This window comes from Carettochelys insculpta, chromosome 1, assembly GCF_033958435.1.
Source record: "Carettochelys insculpta isolate YL-2023 chromosome 1, ASM3395843v1, whole genome shotgun sequence".
NCBI lineage: Eukaryota > Metazoa > Chordata > Testudines > Carettochelyidae > Carettochelys > Carettochelys insculpta.
The window spans coordinates 90,388,330-90,415,078 of record NC_134137.1 but is presented as its reverse complement, the minus strand read 5'-3'; the positions used below and the strand labels follow the sequence as shown (position 1 = coordinate 90,415,078).

Here is a 26,749-nt window from a genome sequence, read left to right as displayed (position 1 = left end):
CCCCCACTGAACGCTAGGACAAGCTGAGGCGGAGAAGGACAGCCAAGCCCCGGCACCGCGCACAGCCACAGGAACGTCATTCAGTCTGCAAGAACGCGCAGCGCAGCGCCGCACAGCCCCGCCCCTCGCAATCCCAGCGCGCTCTCTTCCCTCGCGAGACTTCTATAATCTCGCGAGACTTCAGGCCCGCCATCTTACCTGTTCGTGTTGCGGCTAGGGGGAGGGGCGGGGACCGCGCGTTTGGGAGCCGCGATCCGGGCTTGGGTTTTGCGTTGGGCCGGTAGCTGTCCCGCGCGGTCGGGATCTCCCGGGCCGCTGCGTCGGGCTCCCGTAGGAGGCTGCGGCGAGAGCGGACCCCGCAGGGAGCGTCCCGCCCGGTTTGGAGCCCTCCGCGGCCTCGGGTCTCCGTCCCGCCCCTGGGCAGCCGGAGCGAGTCGCGCAGGCAGCTGGGGCGTGGGGGCGCCGGGACCCGGCCTGGGGTCGGGGCTGAACCGCCGCCGCTGTTGCTGCCAGGGAGGCGGGGGGCCCGGGCCGCGCTGGATGGTGGTGAAGATGATCATAGAAAACTTCGAGGCGCTGAAATCCTGGCTCAGCAAAACCTTGGAGCCCATGTGAGTAGCCGAGAGACCCCGCCCCGTCCCGGCTCGCCGGGGCCGCGTGAGTGACCCCCCCCCCCCAGGCTCCCGTGTGCGCCCGGGGTAACCCCCATCCCCGGGGCCCCGCCCCCAGCTCCTGTGTGAGTGACCGGGCGGGGTAACTCCCCCGGGGCCCCGCCCCCCGGACCCGGCGTGAGTGAGCAGGGGAACCACTCTCCAGAGCCGCTATCAGTGATTGGAGTAATTACCCCCCACCAACCTCGGGGTCCCGCTCCCGGAACTCCTGTGAGTGACCGCGGTAATCTCCTTGAACCCCGACACACCCCAAGGCCCATGTCACTCTGCCCTCCCTGGGACTCTGCTCACCCTGTGAGTAACCCCTTCTCTCCCCCGCACCCTATCCTGAACCCCTGTTGAGTACCTGGGGTAATCCTGGACCCCGCCCCCTAGATTCCTTTTGAATAAAGATACCATAAGTCAACTGCCGAGTGCTCTCCCATCCACTCCAGTGCCTTTCTGGAGTGAGACGGCATAGGCAGAGTGGAAGGGAGAGTATCAGGTGCTGACCTACCACAGTAAAAGCCCTTAAGTACATGATTTTCAGCTATGTTATTCACATACAAGTTGTGCAACTTGGATCCAAGGCCTGCAGTGGTGTAGCACAGCCTTTAGTGCCACACATGTATGAGTGTGGTGCAAGTGTGGACTCAGCAGCTCCAGTATTATTTCCTAGGGTGGCTGGTTGCTCTTCAACTGAACTAATAAAGGAATTAAGTTGAGCATAGATAACTTGAGCTAACTGCAGTGCAGACATATCCTGTGGTTAATGCAGATTTTTCTGCTGCTTTTGAACTATGGCAGTGATTCTCAAAGTGTGTCTAGACCCCACAGTGGGTTGCAACCCCATTTGCGGGGATCACCAGCTGTTTCCTCCAATTTTTTTGTGTCTATGTGCATAGCAAGTTTTTTTATGTGCACCAGTATGAAAGTGATATCTATGTAACACAATGTCCGTATGAGTACATATCACAAAACTCATTCCTTCCATGGATGCTGTGTGGTGGGCATAGGTCAAGGGGTCAGGAGTGTGGGAGGGTTTTCAGGGCTGGGACAGAGGATTGGAGAGTGTGGGGGATGAGGGCTCAGGGACTGCCAGGGATGTAAAGTTTGAGGTGTAGGAGGCTGCTCATGCCTGAGGGGGCAGTGAATGCTCCAGATGGGGGTGTGGGCTTTAGGGTAGCACTGGGTGTGTGGGATTTGTTGGCTGCTGTGGTGGGGGAGCTGTAATGGAAATGCTGTGTCCCCGTTTGGAGTCGGGCTTCCCTAGTGGGGGAGAGGACTAACCCCAGGCCTTTCTTATGGCAGAAGCTCATGGCCAGGTGTGAAGCTATTCTCCATGGCCTCAGCTGCTCCAGCAGGGGACTCCACTGTCCTGGCATGTCCAGGCTAGGCTCGATGGGAACAGGGGAAGGTGGCATGTCTCCTTTGGCTGCAGCAAGTCCACTCCAGCTCCGCACCAGGGTCAGCTGGCAGAGGCACCTTTCTTACAGGCAGCTCTGGAGCTTTGGAGGAGACATTTCTCCCCACCGCAGCCCTGAATTGTGTATGGGGATTAGTAGGCAGTTATGCTGCTGTGCAGCTTAAATTACCAGTGTTGGCGTTAGACTTGCTGAAGCCTAGGGCAGAAGCCAAACTCCAAGCCCTATCACATGGGACTTGAGCTGAAGCCCAGTGCTGGACAGCTCAGGGCTCAAGTTACAGCTCCCTAGCCCAGAGATGAAGCCCTCACGCTTTAGGGAGGCTTTGGAGTCCCCTCATCCACACAGCACTGGGGTTTGTGCTTCTGCAAAATTTTGTGTAGCAAAATTGCACAACCCTTCGCAGGGATGTGTAATAATTTTTGGTAGCAGAAGGTCATAGTGCAATCAAGTTTGAGATACCTGAACTACAGCACGACCTAGTCTCTGTAATGCAAATGCTATGTCTCCATTCCTGGCATATGCCCTACACATGATTTGCAAAGAGGCCTTTAGAAGCAGATTTTGGATCTTTGGGCGTGTTGTTCTGTTTGCTAGGTCAGATTTATAGAAAAAGTTTACCATTAAAAATGAAAATTAAAATAGAGCTCATGTTCCATAAGGGTGACACCTCATTAATATAGAAAGTGTTCTTTGCATTGTGCTATGGGATCTTCGTATTGCAACTATTTATTAAAAAATAATAAAAGATTGTTTAAACACCATTTTTCTCTGACACACTTTTACTTACAATCTTTCATGGCATGTCAGAGCATTCTCATTTAATCTGAAAGTTTTTCTTTCTTTCCATTGTTTTACTCTCATCCAATTCTCTATTGCTAGCTTTTCTCAATTAACTATGCTCAAAATCACATGTGCTTAATAGAATTAGCAAGCCGACTATTGAATGACCGTTAAGGTTGTGGCAAGATACTACCAAAAACACGTAGAGATTGGACAGTCTTAAAACAGAAGGCATGTACATCTTGTCTAGCTTTGTAATACTTACAGTGCTGCTATTAACTTTTGTCATCCATCTGGAGAATGCCACAAAGCTTTCATTTCCATCTCGAATAGAGACTGAACTGCCGTACGTACCCCATCTATATTATACTTTTAGTCTAATGTAAACAGTACTTTTATATCAATACTAGCAAAAGAGCCACATGTCTGACTGTCTCAAGGCTTGTCTATGCTTGCTTTTGTAGCCCTTCATTGTAGGCAGTCCAGTCCCTCCACATCCTGCCCCCCCACCCCCCCGGCCAACTCTCCAGGAGTTGGTAGCTAGTTCAGCAGAGGTATTTGCCTAATACTGGATGTACACAGGGCCTGAATTTGGCTTATCTATGTTGCTCAGGTGTGTGGATTTCTCACAGTGCTGAGTGATGTAGCACGGGTAACCTAACTTTTTAGTTTAGACCAGGCATAATATCTGATGACATTGGGAAGTTACTCTTTCTTAACACTGGTGAGGTAACAGTAATTTGCTGGAGTGTGCCCTGCTGCACTCTTAGTTGCCACTGAACATAGTTTTTGATTGTTCATTTCTTGGTTCTCTATTATTTTTTGATGCACCTCCTCTGGAATCTGGAGAAAGGAATCACAGAGAAACTGCAGCTCAGGCTGCTAGTGATAGTTTGCCCTCCTGAAGGATATGAATGGCTTTGAGTGACTTAGAAAATTCTTTGTTTATAAGACTTCATCCCCATTTAAAAGTTCATGGAAAATGAACACAGCAAGAACAGCCCTGCACTTGAGCAGTGAGAACATAACCTGTCATTTGGAGGGTATCTTTGTGAAAGAGTCACTCGTTACTTTTACCAGAGAGCATTCTCATGAATATCTGGAAATTCGATACAATTTAGAGAGGTTATAGCAGCAGGCTGAGCGGGCTTGCATTTCATCAGCAAGTCTGCTAATATGCCACTCCTTGCTACCCTTTGCCAGTATGTGTACCTCTCTACTGTCCAATGTACGACATCTGCAAATGTGGGGGCCACCATCTTGACCAAAATTAGGGATTGAAACCATGGCTTCCAAAGATAAAAGCCTGAGTCTTTACAGCTTGTGTCAGTCATAGTCTCAAATTGAGAGCCATGATAAGGAGTTTCATCCTCTATGGATTTGGCACAAAGTGATATGCATCACACACACACTCTCTCTCTCTCTCTCTCTCTCCCCCCCCCCTTTCTCCTTCTCCTGGTTTAAGAATCTGTCTCTTCATTCACTCTCCTAAATAACAAGCAGTCCTGTACCACTTTAGACTAACAATTTTAAGTTTTAATTTTTTTTTAAATTTTATTATTTCAGGTGCTACAAGACTGCCTTTTTTTTTTTTTTTTTTTGTGAAGCTACACGGCTACTCCTCTTAGACTATTCGCTTTCCTAAGTGAATGACCGTGTTCATGCTGCAGCAGGGTTGTCAAATGTTTTTCCAAGGAAAAGTGCTGAAATTTGACCTTTTGACCTCTATGTATGGTCTGATTGCCGGTGATACTTTTTAAGGTCACTGATAGTCCTACTTACAATAGCTTCATTAATGAATACATGAAGATGCAGAGCTTTACAATTTAGGTGATGGTTGGTAGCATTAGCTGGTCTTTTGTTAATCCATAGGCAGAATGGCTTTGAGCAAGCTGCTGGCTGCATCAGGGAGAAGGGCTGGATCTGAGCTTCCACCTTGTGTGCCAATGAAAATCGTCTCCTCTCTTGGCATGCATGTTGGGGGTTGCTGACCCTTGATCAAGACCATCCCTGACAAGTGTTTGTCTACCCTTCTTTTAAGAATCACCCATGATGGAGATTCCACAACTTCCTAGGCTATATCTACTCTAGTATGGATGCGTGAAAGTGACCTCTCAGGGGTCGCAGTTGACCCCTGTACCTCTTTTGGCATGCGAGGAGTAAGGCAGGTCAGTGGGAGAAACTCTCCCCATTATGTATGGCAGAGTTAGCTGAGAGCAGATATATTAATTTTATCTGTGCAATTGTGGTCGACTTACTTTGCCTAGTATAGATGTAGCTTGAGGCAGTTTATTCCAGTGGTTAACTACCCTGACAGGACTTTTTTTCCCTAATGTCCAACTTAACTTCCCTTCCTGCAATTTTAGCCCATTGCTTTGTGTCTTGTTCTTGGAGGTTAAGAACAATAATTTTTTTCTCTCCCTCTTGCAATAACTGGGTATATACTTGAAAACTGACATAATCATGTCCCCTCTGTCTTCTCCTTTCCAGACTTAATAAATCTAAGTCTTTGTCTTCCCTTATAGGTCATGTTTTCTAGACTTTAATCATTTTTGTTGCTCTTTTCTGGACTTTTTCCTGTTTAGCGCTGCCCAGAACTGGACATGACACTCCAGTTCAGGCCTAATCAGCATGCAGTAGAGAGAGAATTATTCACGTCCGACTTAGAACAGTCCTGCTAATAGACACGAGAATGATGTTCATTTTCTTTGCAGCAGTGTTACACTATTGACTCTCATTTAACGTATGGTTCAGGCAGTCATTTCCCATTTTGTATTTTTCCAGTTGATTGTTCTTTCCTAAGTTGAGTATTTGCATTTTTCCTTGTTGAATTTTATCCTTTTTACTTGAAACCATTTTTCCAGTTTGTGGAGATCATTTTGAATTAGAATCCCATCTTCCAAAGCCCTTGCAACCTGCCAACCCCCCAGCTTGGTATCATTTGCAAGCTTTGTTAAGTGTACTTTCTATGCTATTATCTAGTCATTGATGAGGATATTGAACAGAGATGGTCCCTTCAGGACCTCGCTCATTATGCCCTTCCAGCGTAACCAAACCATTAATAACTAAACTCTGGGAATGGGTATCCAGCCAGTCAGTTATGCTTGTTTGTTAATGAGATGACCATGTGAGACTGTATCAATAGTTTTACTAAAGTCTAGATCAGTGGTTCCCAAATTTTTCAGCGTCACACCCTCCTTTTTGATTTTTGAGAGAACCTCACGCCCACCCACTACTTCTTTGCCATCATCCAGTGTCCCCTTTTAACAAAAAATTCAGTTTGTAATGTAAAATAAACACACAAGTTTGATATAAAAATGTTATTTAAAATTAAAAATAAGCACTAATAGTTTTTCTTGGCCCTTTGCGGGTGCCTGGTGCAGCCCCAGCTGGCCAGCTGCCTGAACCTTGTTCCAGCCACCAAAGGTGCCTGTGCCAGCTGTCCATCCGCCTGAGCCCTGTGATGCCGGGGCCAGCCTCCCGAGCCCTGCGAGTCCCACAGGCGAGCATCACACGCTGCACTCCTGAGCCCTTCACCTCCCACAAAGCCAGGCACCTCCAGCCCCTGTGCTCTTACCCCAACTCCATCACCCAAGCCAGGCACCCCCAGCCCCCCATCTGACCCCATCCTCCTCCTCTTCCCCCCACAACCCCCACTTACTCACCTTTGCAGGAGGCAGCTAGCTCCACATGGGTCTTCACTGGCTGCCTACATTTTTATAGCAGCTACACTGGGTTACCCACATAAAATGGCAGGGGCTGAGACCTGGAAGCAAAGGGTGGCTCTTTCCTCAGGTGGAGGGATAATGGGGAGCTGGGTCACCTTGCACCCCCCCTGAAATTTCTTCACGCCCCCCACCTTTGGGGGGGGGCACTTGCCTCAGTTTGGGAAAGCATGGTCCAGATAAACCACAACTACCACTTCTGCTCTATCTACAAGGCTTTTTACTCTATCAAAGTAAGCTGTCAGGTTGGTTTGATACAACTTGTTCCTAACAAATCTACACCATTACTCGTCTTATGCTTTTCTAGATAATTGCAAATAGATTATGCTCTATTATCTTTTCTGGAACAGAAATTAGGCTGACTGGTTTGCAATTCCCTGGGTTGTCCATAGCTTTCTTTTTATAGAGGGGCACTACATATACCCTTTCCCAGTCTTCTGGAATCTCTCCCTTATTCCAAGACTTTTCAAAGATAACTAATGGCTCAGATATCTCCTGAATCAGGTCCATGAGTATTCTAGGATGCATGTCATCAGGCCCTGGTGATTTGAGGAAATTAAGCTGAACTAAGTAATTTTAAACTTATTCTTTCCCTATTTTAGCTTCTGAACTTTTTTCACTGGTTTTCACTGTGTTAGGTGTTCAGGTGCCACCCTTTTCCTTGGTGAAAACCAAAACAAAGGTCATTAAGCACCTTTATCATTTCTGCATAAACTGGGTTTCAGAAGGGCTAATGGGTGGTGGGGGACGCAATCTGGTACAGGGGGCACTTGTACTTGTGGCATGACAGCTTTGATCTAGGGGCTGAATGGGAGAGGGATGCAGAGACACATGAGGACAGGGGAAGGTATCCCTGACTGGGAAAGCCTGGGGGTCATCCAGGATCTGCACTGGGCATATCCCCCATCCATCCTGCAAAACAAAGAAACCTGTTTCATACATACCCATCTACCCTCCAGGTTCGCTCCCAGGCCTCTTCCTAGCAATTACTTCCCTCTCAGCTCCTCTAAGACACTGCACTGCTTCTGAAAGGTGCAGGATATACTTTTCTGTTGTAATTTAAATGCATTATTAATCAGAATTTTAGCACTTCAAGCTGCATTACTATGCCTAGTAAGGAATCTGTCATAAAAAAGCTTGCTTAATCTTTAGTTAACTGTATTGTTACAGACCTATTTTTGACAGATGTTTTGATATACATTACCAAAATAATTGAAATTGATATGATTCTATTATAATATGTTGACAAATACAATTTGCAGAATTTTAAAATATTTGTGGCAATTTTTTATTTTTTGGCATGGAATTTCCACAGGAGTAGTAACAATTTTAACATTCATCAACTGTCTTCCTTTTTGTTGAAAAAGTATAATTTAGACTTGGCATAACTTTTAGTGTTTGCACATTTCATAGTGATCTGAAGAAGTCACTATTCAGTCTGCATTGAGGTAGGACTTGACCATCCCTGGAAGGTGCCCCACCTGTTCTTAAAATAAACTACAAAAATGAGGATTCTGTAAAGTTCTTTATAACTCAGTTCCAATGCTTAACTCTATGGTTAGAAAGTTTTTCCTTATATCTAACCTAAATCTCCCTTGCTGCACATTACGATGGTTACAACTTGTTCTATCATTAGTGGACATGAAGAACAAGTGATTGATGTCCTCTTTGTACCAGTTTTCAATATATTTGAAGGTTATTAGTTTCACCTCAGTTTTCTTTTCTCAACACTAAAAATGCCTGTTTTTATTAAAAGAATTTCTGTGACAGAGCCATTGATTGTTCTGCATACTGGCCAGTCCTCTTTCAAATTGCCAGGGTTGCGTCCCTCACACTTGCCTTGAGAATGCATCAGAAGGACTCAGCAGGTCCGATGGTCTTCCTGTTGGGGTCCTGTTCCCATATTCAAAGTGTATATTATGAGGGGAGCAGTGTTCTCTGAGGCTTAGATTTCTGAAAATTTACAATGTGCTGACAGAGACTGACAGATATACTGGTCCCTTTCTGATATATTCATTTTAAAATCAAGATTATATATCTTTATAAAAGTTATATTCTGGTTCAGAGTTTCACACCTGTATATTTGAAACACTTTATTCAAAGTAAAAACACATGTTTACTGCTGCTACTTGTTTTTTGTAAAAAATAAAATTTGTGTGTCAATAACTAGGAGCCTATATGAATCTGTCCGAGCTTGCTTACCTTAAACAGGAAGAGCATGCAAGAAGTAAAGATTTGGGCTTTTCTTTGCTTTAGTTTGTAATACATCTTCCAGTGTTTTCTACCTTCAGTTGACTGTTACGGTGCACAAGTTGAGAAACAGTGCTCTAATTCCGCCACAGAGTTAGGTTCAGTGCAAGAATTACTTGGAAAATTTTTGTAACCTGTTATGTAACAGGTCAAACTAGATCAGGGTGGCCAGCCTTGTTGCATTGGGGCCTACATGGCAATTTTTTACATATTCTGGAGGCCGAACACAAACTAGTGTAATCATTCAAAACAGAAAAATGAAACATAAATTAATATTTTATTACTCTCAGGCAAGGCTCTGCAACTGAAATAGTAAGAAGAGCCATTTTTTCAAAATCAGTTAAAAAATCAATACTTCAAGAGCCGCAGTGCATATGAATGAGACTTTCTTTAATAAATAACGTCAAACTGTACTTTTGGACACTCATGTTTTAAGAACTGTGCACACACAATGATTTGTACCAGTTAGAAAGTTATGCCTGTCTTCAGGTTTTACCCACCTCAGCCCCCAAATCTGTTCCTTTATCCCCAAGCTTTACCCCGCAAACCCCCCCCCCATCTCCAGGCTTAACCCTTCTCAGCCCCAAACCACTTCCCTAGCCCCAAGCTTAACTCATCTTTGCCCCAAACTGCCCCCCCCGTCTCCAGATTAACCTTACTAAACCCCAAATTACCCTGTCATCCCTCGGTGTTACCTTTCTCAGACCCAAAGTAGCCCCCCAACATCTCCAAACTTAACCCCTCCCAGCCCCCAACCTGCCCTCCATTTCTAGGCTTTACCTGCCTCAACCCCTAAATCTGTGCTCCCATCACTGAGATTAACCTGCCTGAGCTGACGAGCTTTTCCAGCTACGTGCGCTGCTGCTTCCCTCTCACTGCTCCTCCTCCTTTCTGCCTTCTCAGCAGGGCTTAATGGCTTCAGCAGGGGCAGACTCAGCTGTCCCTTCCCCCACCTGTAGTTTGGTCAGCTCTCAGCCCTGCCGCACAGAAATAATAGAACTAAATTTCATTGGTTTAGCGGCTGGATCCCTCCTGCTGCCTGTTAAACCAATTAAATTTAGTTCCATTATTTCAGTGGCAGCAGGGCAGGAAGCCGCAAGAGGAGTCAGCAATGGCAGCATCCAGAGCCACAAGTGACTCCTTAAAGAGCCACATGAGGCTCTGGAGCTGCAGGTTGCCGATCCCTGTGCCAGACTGACTACACGCCATGCCCCACACTCACTTTGGCCGATTTAGGTAAAATGGCACCACTGTCGCGGGGCTTCGCCGACCAGATAAAATTCTTGGTGAGTTCTGGCCTGTGGGTCACGTGTTGGCCAACCCTGGAGTAGATGATCATAATGCTCCCTTCTGGCTTTGGAATTTTTATATCTGTGAAATTGATTTTTTTTTGTTTGTTTTTGGTGAAAAAAGCAGGATCACTTGAGTTCTGCGGCATGTTGAACCTTTCTATTAAAAATCGAACATCAGTGAAAGTAATATGAAAATGAATAGTACAGTCCAGGGTCATGTATTTTGATAAACTGAATTTATTTCACAGTTTCCTCAGGTTTGTGGCATGTTGCAGTAAGTTCTGTAACAATAGTGTTTAACTGCAATGTAGGAACTATCAAGGGAATATTGGAAATCTTGGTGAATGAATGGTGGACAGATGAGGCTTTTTACATCTGGAATGGCTGAGAAGGCATTTTGATTTTGTGGTTGTGCATATTATTTGGATGCTTCTGAAATCATTATTAGTGTAATAGTTAAGTGCTGATATTAAATTACCCTTGCTAGGTTTCAGAGTTAGCAATCCAGGGAAATTGATAGAACAGTTATCTTTTAGATCTGTTGCTCTATTTTTGTTTGCAGGCTTGGAGAGTGGTCACTGCATGGCTTACGCTTAGTTTACATTTTCGAGGTAACTTAGCTTTCAGGCCTTGTCCATACTTGAAACTTTTTCCAGTATAGAGGTATTTTTTAAGTGTGGTGGTGGTGGTGGTGGTGATGGTATTTTGGTGGCTCTACTGTACAGGTAAAAACCTTAGTGTAGTTGTGTGTAGGCAATAATTTTTGATGGGGAGGCCACTCCAAGAATTTGGTTAGTGGTCAGAGGTTGCCCTCTTCCATTATATTAATGGAGGAGGTGCAGGGCCTGGGATGAAAGTAGGTTGCCTGAAGGAGGAGGTTGTGACATGGAGCAGAAGACTGAATCTCTGGAGGGGGTGCAGGGCCTGGGAGTGAGGTTCCTGTGCAGGAGAGGATTCTGACTTTGAGAAAGGGTGTTCAAGGGATTGCAAGTCTGGGAGGGGATTGTGACCTGTAGTAGCAGTGCATGAGGGGCTTTCAGGATTTGAGGTGCAGGGTCTGGGAGGGAGTATAGGTGCAGGAGTGGGGCTGTAGCAGATTTGGGTTTCATAGGGCAGAGATACAGGATGGGGCAGAATATCAGAGGGTGGGTGGGGAGAGAGGGGCTGCAATGCCAGAGGCAGGCTCAGGTCAGGATTCACTTACCAGGGTAGCTCCCAAACCAGCAGCCCAGCTAATTCTACAGCTAGGCTCCATGCCTACCCCACCCCTGCCCATCGCTCACTGCTGTGGGGGCCAGGTGCTTCTCTGAACCCCACAAGCCTAGAGTGAAGGATTACTTTGCCTGCTGCCAAAACAAGGAAACTGGCGAATGGGAGCTGTGAGATTGTGTGGGAGCAAAGGCAGCTCATGGTTCCCCTGTCCACCCACCCCAGCCTCCTCTGGGCTCACCTATTCAGAGAAACACACAATCTGGCAGCTTGATGGCCTGAATCCAGTTTGCATGCCATATTTTGCCTGCCCCTTGTGTAGACACTAACATAAGAGTGTTTTTACTGGTATAGCTTATTTCACCTGTTGAACTTGTGTATTTGTTCTGGCAAAAGCACTTTTTTTCTGGGATAGGCTTTGTGTCCACTAGCCCGGTTTACTGTTTATCACAGCTTGGCTGTCACCTGGAACAGTTAGCAATGTTCAGGGTGTCTGTAATGGATTACCTGCTGCCCATCTCATAATTTACCGACAAAACTAAGCATTCAAAAATTGTGGATCAGGTCCTCAAAAATCATGCCTAGATATTTTTTTAAATAAAAGTTGGGCTTGTTGTAACACTTCTTGCATATGTACATTTGCATTCTAATGTACATTGCATTCTAATTATGTGATCAAATTCAGTTTTTATAATTTTTTGCAACCTTAAACATGTTCTTGTGTTTTTTGTAAAAAATATAAGAATTGTCATACTGGGTCACACTGGTGGTACATGTAGCCCAATTTCTTATCTTCTGGCAATGGCAGGTGGTAGATGGCTCAGAAGGAATGACTAGAACAGAGTAATTAATGGATGACCTACTCCTTCTCATCCAGTTTCACCATCTGGTATTCAAGCAGTTTAGAAACACTCAGACTCTGGGGTTGTGTCGCTGACCATCTTGGCTAATAGCTGTTGTTTGGTCATCCTTCCTGAGAGGGAACATAATCACAGCTTTTAAGTACCTAAAAGATTGTTACAAGGAGGAGGAAAAAAATTATTTTCCCTAATCTGTGATGCTAGGTAAGAAACAGTGGGATTAAATTGCAGCAAGAGAGGTTTAGGTTGGATGTTAAGGAATACTTCTTAACTGTCCAGGTGAATGTGTAATTACCTAGGGAGATTGTGGTGTCTACATCATTGGAGATCTTTAAGAGTGGGTTAGACAGACACCTGTCGGGGATGGTCTGTATCAGAGATGGCAGGAAAGATATGGCCCAGAGCCAGAATCTAGCCTGCCAGGTCTTTGCCATAGGGCTAGCTGCTCTATGAAGTGGGGGGAGGAGAGCTTCAGGTGCTGCCCCAACACCCAGCAACATTTCTCAGCTCCTGTTGGTTGGAAACCAGCCTCTGGGATCTGAGAGATTTTGCTGAGGGCGGGAGCAGTGCAGCTGTCATTGTCCAATTGTGCTCGGGACACGGGGGGCTGGGGGAGGATAGCGCTGTAGTTTCTCAGATGCCATTGGCTACATACTGGCTAGTAGGTGCTGAGGGGTTTTGTTGGGGTCGGAGGCAGCACACAAAGCCAGCCAATGGGAGCTGAGAGGTTTTCCTGGGTTAAGGGCAGTGCAGCAAGCCCTTCCCTCCACAGCATAGAGAGCCACATGGAACAGCTAGTGGCCTGGGTCTGCTGGCAGGTAGGGAAGCCCTTCTTAGAGTGCTGCTGGCCAGCAGCTGCCAAGATAAGCACCTCACAGCCAGAGCCTGCTTCTAACACTGCACCCAAACTCCCTCCCAGACCCTGCAACTGCTCCTGCACCCCTCCCCCAGGCCACAATCCTATTCTGCACCCATACCCCGCCCTCGGTACCCTGCATTCCAATACCCTGCCCCAGGTCACAACCCCCTCCTTCACCCAAGCTCCTTCTCAGACCGCTCCACCCTCTCCTGTACCCAGTCACCTGCCCCAAACTCCCTACTGCACCCCACCTCTGTCCAAGACTCCACACCACCTCCATGGAAATGTGTGGCCCTTGAATGCTTATCAAAATTTTGGATTAGCCCCTCGCCCCCATCAAAAATTATTTCCCACCTTTGGTGTACTGGTTCTCTAATGTATTTACAAAGTAGATGGTTTTAATTAAATCTTGTGATGTACCAACCATTCTGCCCATTTGTGATTGTGAAGATCTCTTTTCTTATTTATGACTTGATGTTATTGTGACAACTTTAGAATAGGTGTTTTAAGGTAACTTCTGGAGGACTTTTTTTGGTCCAGTCTTCTCATTTCCTATTGAAATTAATCGAAAGCTTCATTGATAGCGCCTTTCCAAATTCATGATCCATTTTAGTTAATATCACAGTCATAGGATTTTAAAAATGGTACATGTTATGATTTCAGATATTTAAAGCTGAAACTTCATGGAGTTGTAATTGTGGGGTCTTGACTCAAAAACAGGTTGTGGGGTACATATGCAATTAAAGTTGGGAGGTGATTTGTGGTATTACTGCCCTTATTTGTACACTGCTACTAGTGGTGGCACTGCTTTCAGAGCTGGGCTACCAAAGTGAAGTGGTTGCTGGCAGGAGCACAGTTCTGAAGGTGATGCTGCTACCATCAGCAGTGCAGAAATAAGGACGGCACGGCATGGTACTGTTTTGCTAACCTTATTTGTTCTACTGCTTTCAGAGTTGGACACCTGGCTAACGTTCATCATGCCTTGGCCATCCAGTGCTGAAGGCACTGCAGAAGGGTTGCAAAACCATGACCCCACAATAGCCTTGCAGTACCTTTGCAGCTTTCTTTTGGGTCAGGACTCTGGGAGACACAGTTTTCCTCTGTAGAATCTGTACAGTAGAAATACAAAAAAACCCCCAGATTTTCTAGAGACCAGGTTCCCCATTTTGTGATGAATTTGGTAGAGTCCTATTTACTGACTAATAGCAGAAGAATTGAGCTGTAGGCGTTTATTTTGTGCTACTTTTGGGAGCCTTGAGTTTGTCATTACTGACTTTTTTAATATATATTTTTCAATTATTTACAGATGCGATGCAGATCCATCAGCCCTAGCGAAATATGTTCTTGCATTGGTAAAGAAAGATAAAAGTGAGAAAGAGCTGAAGGCTTTATGTGTTGATCAGCTGGATGTATTTCTTCAAAAGGGTAAGAGGTCTTTGCTGTAACTGTAAAACTTCAGCAGCAACGAAGGGTCCTGTGGCACCTTATAGACTAACAGAAAAGTTTAGAGCCTGAGCTTTCATGAGTTAACTCACGAAAGCTCAGGCTCTAAACTTTTCTGTTAGTCTATAAGGTGCCACAGGACCCTTCGTTGCTGCTACAGATCCAGACTAACACGGCTACCCCTCTGATACTTGTAAAACTTCAGTGATTTGCTCCCACCTCCCCTGGGGTGGGGGATCCAAAAAACCTTGTATACTTGAGAGTATATATGAGTAAACTGAGGGTAAATTCGGATAAGCTTGTAGTAGTTAAAACATTTGGAAACCCAAAAAGTTAAGTTTAAATTTAAAAAAAAAATTTTTTTTGGAGCATAGTAGTGTTGTTATAAAACACACAACTTTGATTCTGTTCTTTCTCAGGGCATTACTACGAAGGGCAACTTTGAGGCAATCTTATCCACCCTTTTCAGTTTTTCTAATTTGTCCAAGCTTTCATCCTTTGTTACTGCTTATGGGCCAACATTTTAGCCTCTGTTAAAGTCTCTACTTAAAACAGATACGAATCTACCCATTCTTTTGTTAGTGTCCTGTATGGGTTAGAAATAAGATCGTGGAGGCAGGCACTACATCTCTTCCTCTTCAGTATACAATATAAGGACGTATTGTACAATTAATATGTCTTCTGTTATCACTTTCTAGTAGGCTGGTTGTGATCATCATTTTGGGGATCATATTTCCCATTGTGTGTTTGGTAGTGTAAGCAAACTGCATACATAGTGTCTCATTATCAAAGAACACTTGTGTTACGGAAAAATATTATAATACAGGCAAGGTTAGCTGTGTTAGTAGACAAGCCATCTTTAAAGCTTCATTCCAAAGTGTTTTTAGTCCAGACCATCTTATAATGGTGGTGGACTTCAGTCATTGTATACTACAGTGATTCTTTGAGTGTCTATGTATGTGTGTGTATGTTATATAGACTCATACATTTTAAAGTCAGAAGGAACCATCATGATCTAGTCTGACCTCCTGCACATTGTGGGCCACAGAACCTCATCCACCAATGACCCTAATCTCTGGCTGAGTTACTGAAGTCTTCAAATCATGGTTTAAAGACTTCAAGCTACAGAGCATTCACCATTTTTACTCGTTTAAATCTGCAAGTGGCCCATGCCCCATGCTGCAGAGGAAGGTGAAAACTGGCCAGTGGTCTCTGCCAATTTGGACTGAGGAAAATTCCTTCCTGACAACAAATATGGCAGTCAGTTGGACCCTGAGCACGTGGTCATACCTTCCAGGAAGATACTGGGAAAAAAATTCTGTAAAGTAACTTAGAGCCCTTCGCATCTAGTGACCTGTCTCCAGCAGTTGCGGATTTTTGTTACTTACAGTAGCCAGTCTAGGCAATATCTAGTGGGGAGGGATAGCTCAGTGGTTTGAGCATTGGCCTGCTAAACCCAGTATTGTGAGTTCAGTCCTTAAAATGTCATTCAGGGATCTGGGGCAAATAGCTCAAAAAAAAAAAAAGTCAGGGTGGTGCTAGGTCCTGCTTTGAGGTTAGGGGATTGGACTTAATGACCTCTGACGGTCCCTTCCAGTTCTGTGAGAGATGTCTCCATATTTTTTCCTTTTTTTTTTTTTTTAATCAAACCATCTCTGCCTCAAAGGCAATTATTTTTTTTTTGCTGTGACTGCTTCCCATGGTAGACTGTTCCAGAATTTCACTCATGGTTAGAAACCTTTTTCTAATTTCAAGCTTAAAAGTGTTGATAGTATATAGAAATTAGTTCTTGTGTCCAGTTTGGCTCCTTACTTAAATAATTCATGTTCCTCCCTGGTATTTATTCCTCTCATGTATTTCAATAGAGCATTAATATCTTCCCTCGGCCTTTTTCAGTTAGGCTAAATAAACCATCCTTTTCGAGTCTTCCTTCATAGGGTGATCTGAAGAATGGAAAAACCTCTAATAGCGAGTTCTAGTTTGAATTCATCTTTCTTAAACAGGAAGACCAGAGATGCACACAGTATTCTAGGTGAGGTCCCACCAGTGCCTTGTATAATAGCACTAACACTTTCCTCTCTCTTCCTTTGCCTGATATGGTCTCATATGAAGGGTAATGAGTGGATTCTTTCCTATTCCTATTAGGAAATATCTTGTCTGATGTGGCTTTAGATCACGTTAGCTTTTTTCATCACCACATCAGATTGATGGCTCATGGTTACCTATTATTAACTTAACTGTTACTGATTGTTTATGCTCCCATTCCTCACCCAGTTAGGTTCAGTCATTCTACTGACAGTATCACCTATCTGACTGATACCAGCATGGTCTTTCCACTAAATGTCTGTTCTTCTACACTCTGCTGTTTTTCCCCATTGCTTCATCTCTTAATTGATTTTCTTCCCCCTCAATGTTAAAATTGGGTGTAAGAGGCCATATGAGCGTCTCCCAAATTTCCTAGTTTAAAGCTCTTTTAATGAATTGTGTTAACCTCCATCCCAGAAGTCCATTTCCCTCCCTACTTAACCAGAGTCCATCCAGTGAGAATTGTCCTCTGTCCATAAAAGTCTCCTAGTGGTAAGACATCCCAAAGCTCTCCTTAGAGCACCTCAGCCACCTGTTGATCATCATAATCTTGTCTTGCTTAATGCTTCTCCTCTAGGAGCAGGCAGAATTCCAATGAAGATTGGCTGAGCCTCCATTTCTTTAAGCAACTTCCCCAGCCTGATATACTCTCACATGAAGGATAATCAGTGGATTCTTTCCTGTTAGGATCCTCTTCAGTCTCTGGTCTGCATCCTATGTGTTAGATCCCATTAGAGAGCATATCCGCCTATTCCCTGGATCAGCTCTGGGGACAGGCATCCCTTTGTAGCGGGAATTCACCAAGCACTAGGACCAGCCTTTTACTAGTGATGGTATAGTTCTTTCTGGCTGTGAGTCCTCTTGTCTTTTATTCTCCCTTACAATCTTGTGCAAGTCTCCCTATATCCTCTTAGGTCTCTGAACTCTGCATATCTCCACTGTCTCTTCCCCTCTTCTTGCAGAACTTGCTGTTTTTCTCATCTTCCTTTCTCTCCTTTCAGTTGCAGCCTGTTGTGTTTCTCCTTTGTTATTCAGCTCAGCAAACCTATTCCTCCACTTTATTTCTCTCTCGCTAGCTGTTCTTTTCCTCTGTCAGGTTCTTGTAGTTACAAGTTTCCACTGACCGCTTTTCTCACCCAGCAGTTTCTTTGGTGAGTTCTTCAGTCCACTTTTCACTTGCTAGTCTTGTCACTTCCCTACAACCTTCTCTTTAATTTGCTTCATCATCTGCTTGAAACTCTTTCAAAACTCATAGTTTTCACCTGCATCTCCAAGCTGTAAATGTACTATTCCAACAGCTCTGTCAAGCAGTTCTTGATACAAATGAAGCTTTCTTCAGGTGCCTACTCTAGGTTCATGTACATCCTTCAGGTTCCACCACCAGTCATCTTCATTGTTTCTTTCATGGTTTCAGTAACTGTCACTTCTGCCTCTGTATCTGTCATAGCCTTTCTGCCTAATTTCCTGCCAAGGGGGAAAAATAAAACCCATCAAAGACCCAGATACTCACCAAAATGTCACACGCACTTCATTCCCTGAACTCCCATCACATTTTCACCCTCCATCTCCAGTTTACAACTCTGCTGCATCTGCACTGTTGCTCTTAAATCAGTTGTATTAAAGATCCACATTTTAAAGTTTTCAGTCAGAGTAAATGCCCTAATATAAAAATTCAGCTCTAAATGTTTTGCAGTGCCTTATTTGAAGTATAATGTATATATATAGTCCTATTAAAACAATATTTATGATCTTGATTCTATTTTCTTTGCCTCTTGTTTGTCCAGGAATGGAGGAGATCCAAAACTGGTCTTTAAATACAAAGTATGCGCTGCCTGAATTGTTCAGTATTTGAAAATAATATGTTTTGTAGCAGTTAAATGCTTAGTGAAGTAGACTGGTTTTTTCCAATGTCTTCATTTAGGTTAAGTAACTTCAACAATGTAGCTTATACTGTTATCAGACAATTCCTGGTGAGCTATATATTTGGAGAATAAATCAATGCCCATTATTTTCATTGCAACTCAATGCACAATGCTTCTGTTAACCAGGATTTAGTTGTTTGTAAACATAAGCAAAGGGGGAAAGTTTCATTATATCTAAACAGGTTAGAGTGTTGAAATAGCCTGATCTGACTTGTTTTTTCCTCTTTTGATAAGTACTGTTGATACTGGGCCATTTCCACCTTGCTGAATAGACCTTGTCAGCTCTGGCCCTCCTACTCTTTAAATACCCCTCTGAAACGACCCCTCCCAGTCATGCATCTGATAAAGCGTGTCTTTGCCCACAGAAGCTTATGCTCTAAAATATCTGTTAATCTATAAGGTGCCACAGGACTTCTTGTTGTTCCTTATATTAAAGGAATTTGTTCATGGATTCTTGGTGTCTTTGTTTTTCCCTTAAACTTTACAAGTATTCAGAAAGTATATTGATTGAAAAGTGTATTTTCTTTTTTATTAACAAATTAATTTGTTATATCTAAAGTTTTTAGGAATATTTTAGTTAAAATTAAAAACATTAAATACAGAATTCTTAGTTTCAAAGATTCGTTACTTGGGTATGTTCACTTAATTGTTAGAGACCCAGATATTTGTTGAAAAACTTTTTGATGCTGTGAATACAAAGAGCTATCTACCTCCACCTGAGCAGCCATCATCAGGAAGCCTGAAAGTAGAATTTTTCCAACATAATGAAAAAGACATTAAAAAGGAAGAGGTAAGAATTTAAATTATATTTGTTTAACTTTTGAACATGAGTCAATTTTAATTTTTTAAATAAAATAGAAGAACATTTCAAAACAAAAACTTTCAAATTGAGAAATTGAAATGTTTAATTTAGAAAACGTCTGCTTCTTTTTTAGAACTTTTAAAAAATTTGTTGACTAAAATGCTTTGGCAAAATTGAAGTGAATTTGTGAGATGTTTTGTCCAACCCAAATCTGCAAGTTTCAGTCAAAATTTTATCCACTGCTAATCCTTGCCTCTCCTTCTAGTAACCCTACCCTTAACCTCTAACACTGCTGCCATCTTCGGCCCTCTGTCCCTCTTGACCTATGCCCCTTTTTTAATAACTTTGACTGGCAAAGGTTAACTGCCACTCTTGAGCTGGATGTATTCTATATGGAGTCAAAGTGCTGATCTTCTAAAACTGTTTAGTATAAGCTTCTGAGCTGAAGCAGTCTCCTGGTGTTCCAGTTCTGGATCACTTTGTCTTCAGCAAATCACCTCAGACTTAGACATGCAGTATTATTTCTGAACTCATTTCAGCTGATGGGATTGAAATATGCCGATAAACTGGAGTGGGAGAGGGTCACAACGTTCCACTAAATGAGCACTGTGGGAGTAAGGTGTTTGCATGTTGTACAGCTGTCATAAAAATAATGGTTTTTCTCCCTGCTGTTGCATAGAATGTTCCCTGAATTTTTAGAATAGATCGGGCATAATCTTCAAAGGTTAGCATGTTACAGACAGATGCCACTGAATTGAGTGTTAGCCTTGATTCACTTAGACAAAACTGAATTTCAGATTACTTAATTGTTTCTTTTTTAAAAAGCCTTGTATGTTATACTTTGATTTCATATTTACACTTTAAAATCCAGACAATTAAAGAGGAAGAACGAGAAAAAAAGTTTTCCAGACGACTAAATCATAGCCCTCCTCAGTCAAGCTCTCGTTACCGAGAAACTAGGTAATTATAAACTTAGTTTAATTCTTAATTTTTTATTTTTATCAAGAACCAATTGGCTTAAATTTTGAAAGATTTTTTTCTTTTGGTTGTTGGCATATCAAATGTTAGTGATATGCTTCTGAATGTTAATAGAGCACTTTTGAAGCAAGCTCTTTTGTAGATTGCTTTCATTTATATGCAGTTACTGCATACATACAGTTGCAAGTACCAGTGCAGACTATGTTCAGTTTAAGAAATGTTTACAAAGCAGATTTTAGTGTTAAATAGGTGGTAATATTACAACATATATCCCATTTATTTAAAATTCAATCTGTATATTGTGTTAAACACAGAATTATCATTTTCTGCAGTAACTTTTCAGTTGCTCTGGTGCTTTTACTGTGGTGAAGATGCTCTACTGAGAAAATAGGTCCTGGCACAAAAAAAAAAAAAATCCCAAATTTTCTTAATATGGTAACAGGCTTTTTTACAACAAAAAATTACACTGATGATCGAACAAGTCTTTTTGGAGGAAAGGAGGGGACTGATAGTCAAAGGTTTCGTGTTGTGTTGGGAGAGCATACATTCAGAATGCATCAGAACTGCACAAAAGTCAATAATAAACGTAGTCATCAGCTTCCAATATGTATCTGTCAGTGTTTTGTAGGAATTGGGCTTTTTTTAATACCAGCACTTATTACAAGTTTTACCTGACAATGCAGAGAATTCTAGTGTTTCATTTTCCGGTTACAATCACATATGAGTTTTTCCGCTATGTTTTATCTTTGAGTATAATTTTGATGAGGTTTTGTTAGCCATTAAAAGGTTAGCATTTACATTTTAAATTAGCTTTTCAAAATTGTTTTTATTTTTTGTAATTATTAACTCCCCAAACATTTAGAAGCCGTGACGAAAGAAAAAAAGACGAACGTTCTCGCAAGAGGGATTATGACCGGAATCCCCCTAGACGAGAGTCATATAGAGACAGATACAACAGAAGAAGAGGGCGGAGTCGGAGCTATAGCAGGAGTCGAAGCAGAAGTTGGAGTAAGGAGCGATTGCGGGACCGGGATAGGGACAGGAGCAGGAGCAGAAGTAGAAGCAGAACACGAAGCAGAGGTAGGTGTTTGTTGATCTTTAAAAATAAAGGTTGATGATAATCAGGAAAAAATCAGTATTTCTCTTATGTACAACAGCTTTTTACTTAATAAACATATCTACAAGGCTGTAGGTAAACAATTTAAAGCCTGGATGCTTAAAGATAAGTTTTAGAATCCTTACCTGAGGCATCAAGTATCCTGATTCTTCCCCCCACCAAAAACTCTGGTGTACTTCAACAAGTCACATTTAAGTGAATGAGAACAGTAGGGGCTCTGCTCCTTTGAAATTCAAGTTACTTTTATTTATGTGCCTAAATGGATGAAGGAGGTTAATTTTTAGGCATGAGGGCTTGGAATTCTTGGCCATTGTGTTTTGAAGTTGCTATTAGTTCTGTTTTGGAGTTCTGTACCTGGTTTTGAAAATGTAACTTCATTTTTATAAATACATTTTTATATAATTACTATTTATTGAACAAAAAGAACAATTTTCATTTTTGTTGTTGCTGTGTCAACACAGCACTGAGACAGTCATATTTCATAATCCTTTTGTGCTAACTTCCTTGAGTCAGGGATATTACAGATGCAATGTCTTTCATTGGACCAATTCCCGTTGGTGAAAGATACAAACTTTTGGGCTACACAGAGACCTTCTTCAGATCTAGCTCAGGGATCACTGGAATGATATGTTCAGGTCTCCTTTTCATTCTGTATGCACTGCAGTGTCTCTAGCAAGAAAGCAGTAACACGGTCACAACTTCCATTTTGCTGCACTCCTGCCAGGGCTTCCACCCCTCCCCCTGCATTATCTCCCCTCCACTATTCAGCTCCAGATAGTCAGGAGGCTCCTGCCTCCCTCAAGGGTCCAAGTGGGTCTCATGGCTCCAGCTGGGGATTAGACACCCATTTTTCTGGGACACTCAAACTTTTCCAGGGCCCCTCTGCAGGGTTCCCTCTAATGTTTTCCATCCATGGGTGAAATAAATTTTGTAATGTGCACCAAGGCATATAGTGATGTTCATCAGCAATAGAAATATATGCTGCCAGCTGTGCATGCTGTGGGCATTCTGCTAATCAGCTTGGCTGCACCTGAATCTTTCCTGATCATTTTACAGGGAACACTGCCCCGTGTTAAGCTCTCAGGGGATTAGCAGCTAGGCGCCCTGAGCTCAGGTGCTCCAGCATTTTAGATGATGCCTCCACATCAAGGAACAACCTTTACCTTCAGGAAGGTTGGTGGCTGCTGCCTTTAGACCTGGGCTGTGAAGGTAGTATTCCTGTGATCCTCCCCCAGCAACAATTTTCAGCCCTCCCGTTATCCCATTTTGAATTAGGACCTCTATGATTAAAACATCTTGACATTTCAGATGTAAACAAAATGGTCTGTAAATTTGGTGGGGCCTTACCCCTTGTAAAACTCTGAAGTTCTACCTCATAGTACTTTCACATAAAACTCCCACTCCAGCTGACAATTAAATTCTCCTTTTAAAGATGTATATTCCCATCATTCTCTATTATGATCTAGATGAAAAGCACACTTACAAGCTGCTTTAATAACTTTATGTTGCTCCTTGGAAGTTTGAAAGTACTATATGTATTTAAGTGTTTATATTTTCTCTTGCCTCGTATGCAAGTTTCTGGTAGAGCTGTGTGCGAGCATTGGACTGTTGCTGCTGCATTTATTTTCCCCAGAACATTTTGTGCTCTTAGTGTTAATCCCAGCTATCTGCGAATGTTTATTGAAATCTTTCCCTCCCTCTTTTTTCTTCTTCTAAAGCAGTGGTGCCCAAGACAAATTCACCTAATTGTCACAGCTACCCTCCTGCCAAAGCCAGGCACAAACTCCCTCCCCCCACAGGAATACTCACTGCCTCTGGAGCTGCCATGGGGCTTAAGCAGCTGCTGCCACAGCTGGAGCCATGCCAGGGCTGAAGCCCTGAGGAATTGCCTCTGTTGTGTGCTTATCCCATCACCATGTGATGGGGTTTGTGCACGGAACGGCAGTATGGGCACCCCATGTGTGCAGCTCTCCTGAGCTACATTCATCTCATCCTGCTGCCCTGTTCACCGCATGTGGTGAACAGGGACCATATTGGACACCATGGGTCTAAAGGTAGGAAAAAGAAATACTATGTAAAGAACCATGTGTATTCTGCAGGCACACATCCAACTGTTGGGCACATTTTGGAGCTTGCAATCTTTGATGTATTGCTAATTTTAAAAAAATACACCTTTGTCTTACAGAAAGAGATTTGGGAAAGCCAAAATATGATTTGGATAGAACAGATCAATTAGAAAACAACTATACTCCAGTTTCGTCTGTAACAAACATTTCATCTGGCCATTACCCTGTCCCTACGCTGAGCAGCACTATTACAGTTATTGCTCCTACTCATCATGGGAATAACACTACTGAAAGTTGGTCAGAGTTCCATGAAGAACAGTTGGACCACAACTCATATGGAAGACCTCCATTGCCAAAGAAACGCTGCAGAGACTATGATGGTAAGTTCAGATACTTAAACATATGTGCAACAATGATGGCCACTCACTGCTGTCATATTTCCCCTCCAAGCTGCCACTGCCCTCTTCTTTAACAGTTCCACCCCAAGATTGTCTCTTATATCTCATTTTCAGTCTTTGTTTCCTAGCAAAATTCCTGAAAGCTAAACTTAGCTTTTTAATCACTTCTCCTTAAACAGCCTCATTGGTTGGTTTTAGCTTTGTTTCTGCCCCTCTCACATTACAGGCATTGTTCTTTTACGTCAACTTATTGGTAATGATCTCTAGTTTTACCTTGGTTCTCTTGCTCCATGCCGTCCTCATATCTGGACCTGTATTTGATAGTTTTGAGCATAATAAGCACATGAATGACATGATCCTGTTCATGGAACTCTGGAACATTTTGTGCTCTTCGTGATAGTCCTACCTAGCTCCTTAATATTTCTTTTTCAGATGTCTTCTTGAACCTCGCTTCTTCTAAGGCTCTTTTCAGTGCACCATTCTGTTGTTTATTTAACTTATTGAATGCTGTGTTTATACAGCTAATGCTTCATATCTATATTTTCTACACCATTTAATTATACTGTGCGTGTTCTTTCTGTATATATTCATGATTCTGTTACAGTTATCAGTTATCTCTGAGAGTCACATTGATCCAAAGCAGGTAGCCTCTTAACCAGTAAGAACTAGGTTTTTAGCCAGCGTTTCGCTACTCCCAGCTATTTTCTCACATCAAATCTTTTGCTGTTGAAGGATTCTTTTTTGCAACATTTTTGTTCTGGCGAAAGTCCTGGTGTAGATGCAGTTATCCTGGCAAAGGTACTTTTGTAACTATAGACTACTTCTGACATAGGAGGGATGGTCATGGGAGCTATACCTGTATATCCTTCTACTATGAACTGGGCCTTAGAAATTGATCCACTGCTTAACTTCCACAGTTACCATGTTGATGAACTTGGGTGCTTTCACATCTAAGGTATTATGTTCGTCACTTATGACTGCAGAAACCTAAAATTGCTATTGTCCAACAGGATTTTAGTTAGCTGGGTATCCATGTATCATGGGTGTGGCCAAATTTCCCAAGGTCCTATGTAAAGTTTGGTTATGGGCACCAGTTCTGTGCTGTTGTTTAACTCTAAGTTACCCCTCAGTGTCTTCCAAGATTCCAGGACGTAGTGGAAGTGTTGGTGATGCTTTTAGACAAAATTGACCTCCTGGGCTTCTCTTCTCATTTTTTGTGATCGCCTAGGTACTGCTTTAAAATTTAATTCTTCAGAAAATATTGAATATAATAGTCAAGTCATTACCCAAAAACTACAGTGTAAATATCATTTAAATTTTCTTGTACAGTAAACTCTTTTCTGTTTGTCATTCTGTCACCCAGAACACTCAAATAACTGGTATTTTAGCCATAAGTAAATTTTAGTTACATTTTCCACAAGTACAGTATAATGCAAGTAAATACAAATAAATGCAGCAAATACAGTAAACCCTCAATGTAACAGACTAGGGAGGGGGAGGGTATCCACTATTCCCGAAAGTCCATTAAACACGAGGGTTTACTGCCCACCCACCCCCACCAGGCTCCCCCAGCCCAAGTCTTCCTCCCCCACTCCCTGCAAAAATGCCAACAACCCTGCCTCTCACCACAGCCGCTGCTGTTTGAGGAGCTGCTGGACACCACCAGTGCAGCTGGAGGCACCTTGCTGGCACGGCTGCAGGAGTTGCCGCCAGAGCCACCACATTGTTCCCAGAGTCCACTAAATTGTGGTCCGTAGAATTAGGGCCTTACAGTACAGTAAAAGTTTACAGCGTACAATACTACTGTTTGGTAAATAAAGTACTCTGCATGCATTTGTTTGTTTCTTAATATCTAATCTTTTTTTTTTTTTTTTTTTTGAGTTATGCATTGCTAGGTATCTCTCTCTATTATTCAGAGTATTTGACTATCCGGCAACCTCCTGGTCTCGGGGGTACTGGATATGAAAGAGTATGCTGTATTTTTTCTCTCTGAAAATCTGGAATGAAAATCTCAGTCTTCAGAGTCTTTCTTGGAGTTGCTCCCCTCTCTTGTCTAATGTTTGCTACTTTATTCTTTTCTTTTCCTTCAGTGGTAAAATTGTTTTGTTATACTGCCCTTAACACTTGGAGTAGCTTTTTTGCTTCTTTGAACCTGCTTGTGACTCCCTTATTATCTTTTTCAGACACATTATTTCTCCCTAATCCAAATTCTTTAGTGGAAGAATGAAATCCTAAATCTTTTTGCTTTATCCCTGAAATAGCCCAGGACACTCTGTCCTTTATAAACCTTATCTGCTAATGATAAGGATGAAGCATTAAAGCTTGTCTTTTATTTACCTGTAGATATTACCTGTTTTGAGGAGTAGTTCTGATAATACATATGGAGAAAATTGCTAGCATGATAATATTGTACCTACCAGTAAAAGGAAAAAGAAATGCTTTCATGATGTGTGCTGTACTTGCTTTATTAAAAACATTCCAAAATCTGTTGTGTTTATTCTTGCATATGTATCATAAACCACAAAAGAAAATTATAATGCTTTTTGGTATATACTACAGTATAGAAATATTTGTATACTTGGACTCTTGACTTGAGTTGAATAGTCAAAACGATTAGGTACTAAATATTTTAAAAAGGAGGTGTTTATCAATACCAGTTTGTTCTGGACTTAGTTTAAAAAATCAGGAAGTTGAATTGGACTTGCTAGTCATGCATGTAGAAAATCCATGATTATACTTCATTGTTCCTGGCATTATTTCATAAAATCCAGGTTTCTGTCTTTTTCCATATTGTTAGAAAATGGTACAGAAATGGAGAATGGTATAACTTCTAAAAAGGTCGTAGAGCAGCTCTTAAACTAAGAGATGAGGGAAAGCCAATTGGTG

The 26,749-nt window shown here is 42.5% G+C and overlaps 1 protein-coding gene across 5 annotated transcripts in view; it reads left to right on the top strand.

The window, feature by feature from the left end:
• The first annotated feature begins 230 nt into the window (after positions 1-230).
• Positions 231-26,749, top strand: part of RBM26 (RNA binding motif protein 26) — a 115,635-nt gene continuing 89,116 nt past the window's right edge. For all 5 annotated transcript variants that reach the window (XR_012644866.1, XR_012644867.1, XR_012644868.1 and 2 more), the window contains exons 1-6: positions 231-611; positions 14,359-14,477; positions 19,156-19,292; positions 20,176-20,264; positions 21,145-21,362; positions 23,585-23,845. Coding sequence is in view for 2 of the 5 variants with exons in the window: in XM_074989110.1 (XP_074845211.1) it covers positions 541-611; positions 14,359-14,477; positions 19,156-19,292; positions 20,176-20,264; positions 21,145-21,362; positions 23,585-23,845 (895 nt within the window). In the remaining 3 variants the exon portion in view is untranslated. The remainder of the gene's footprint in view (positions 612-14,358; positions 14,478-19,155; positions 19,293-20,175; positions 20,265-21,144; positions 21,363-23,584; positions 23,846-26,749) is intronic.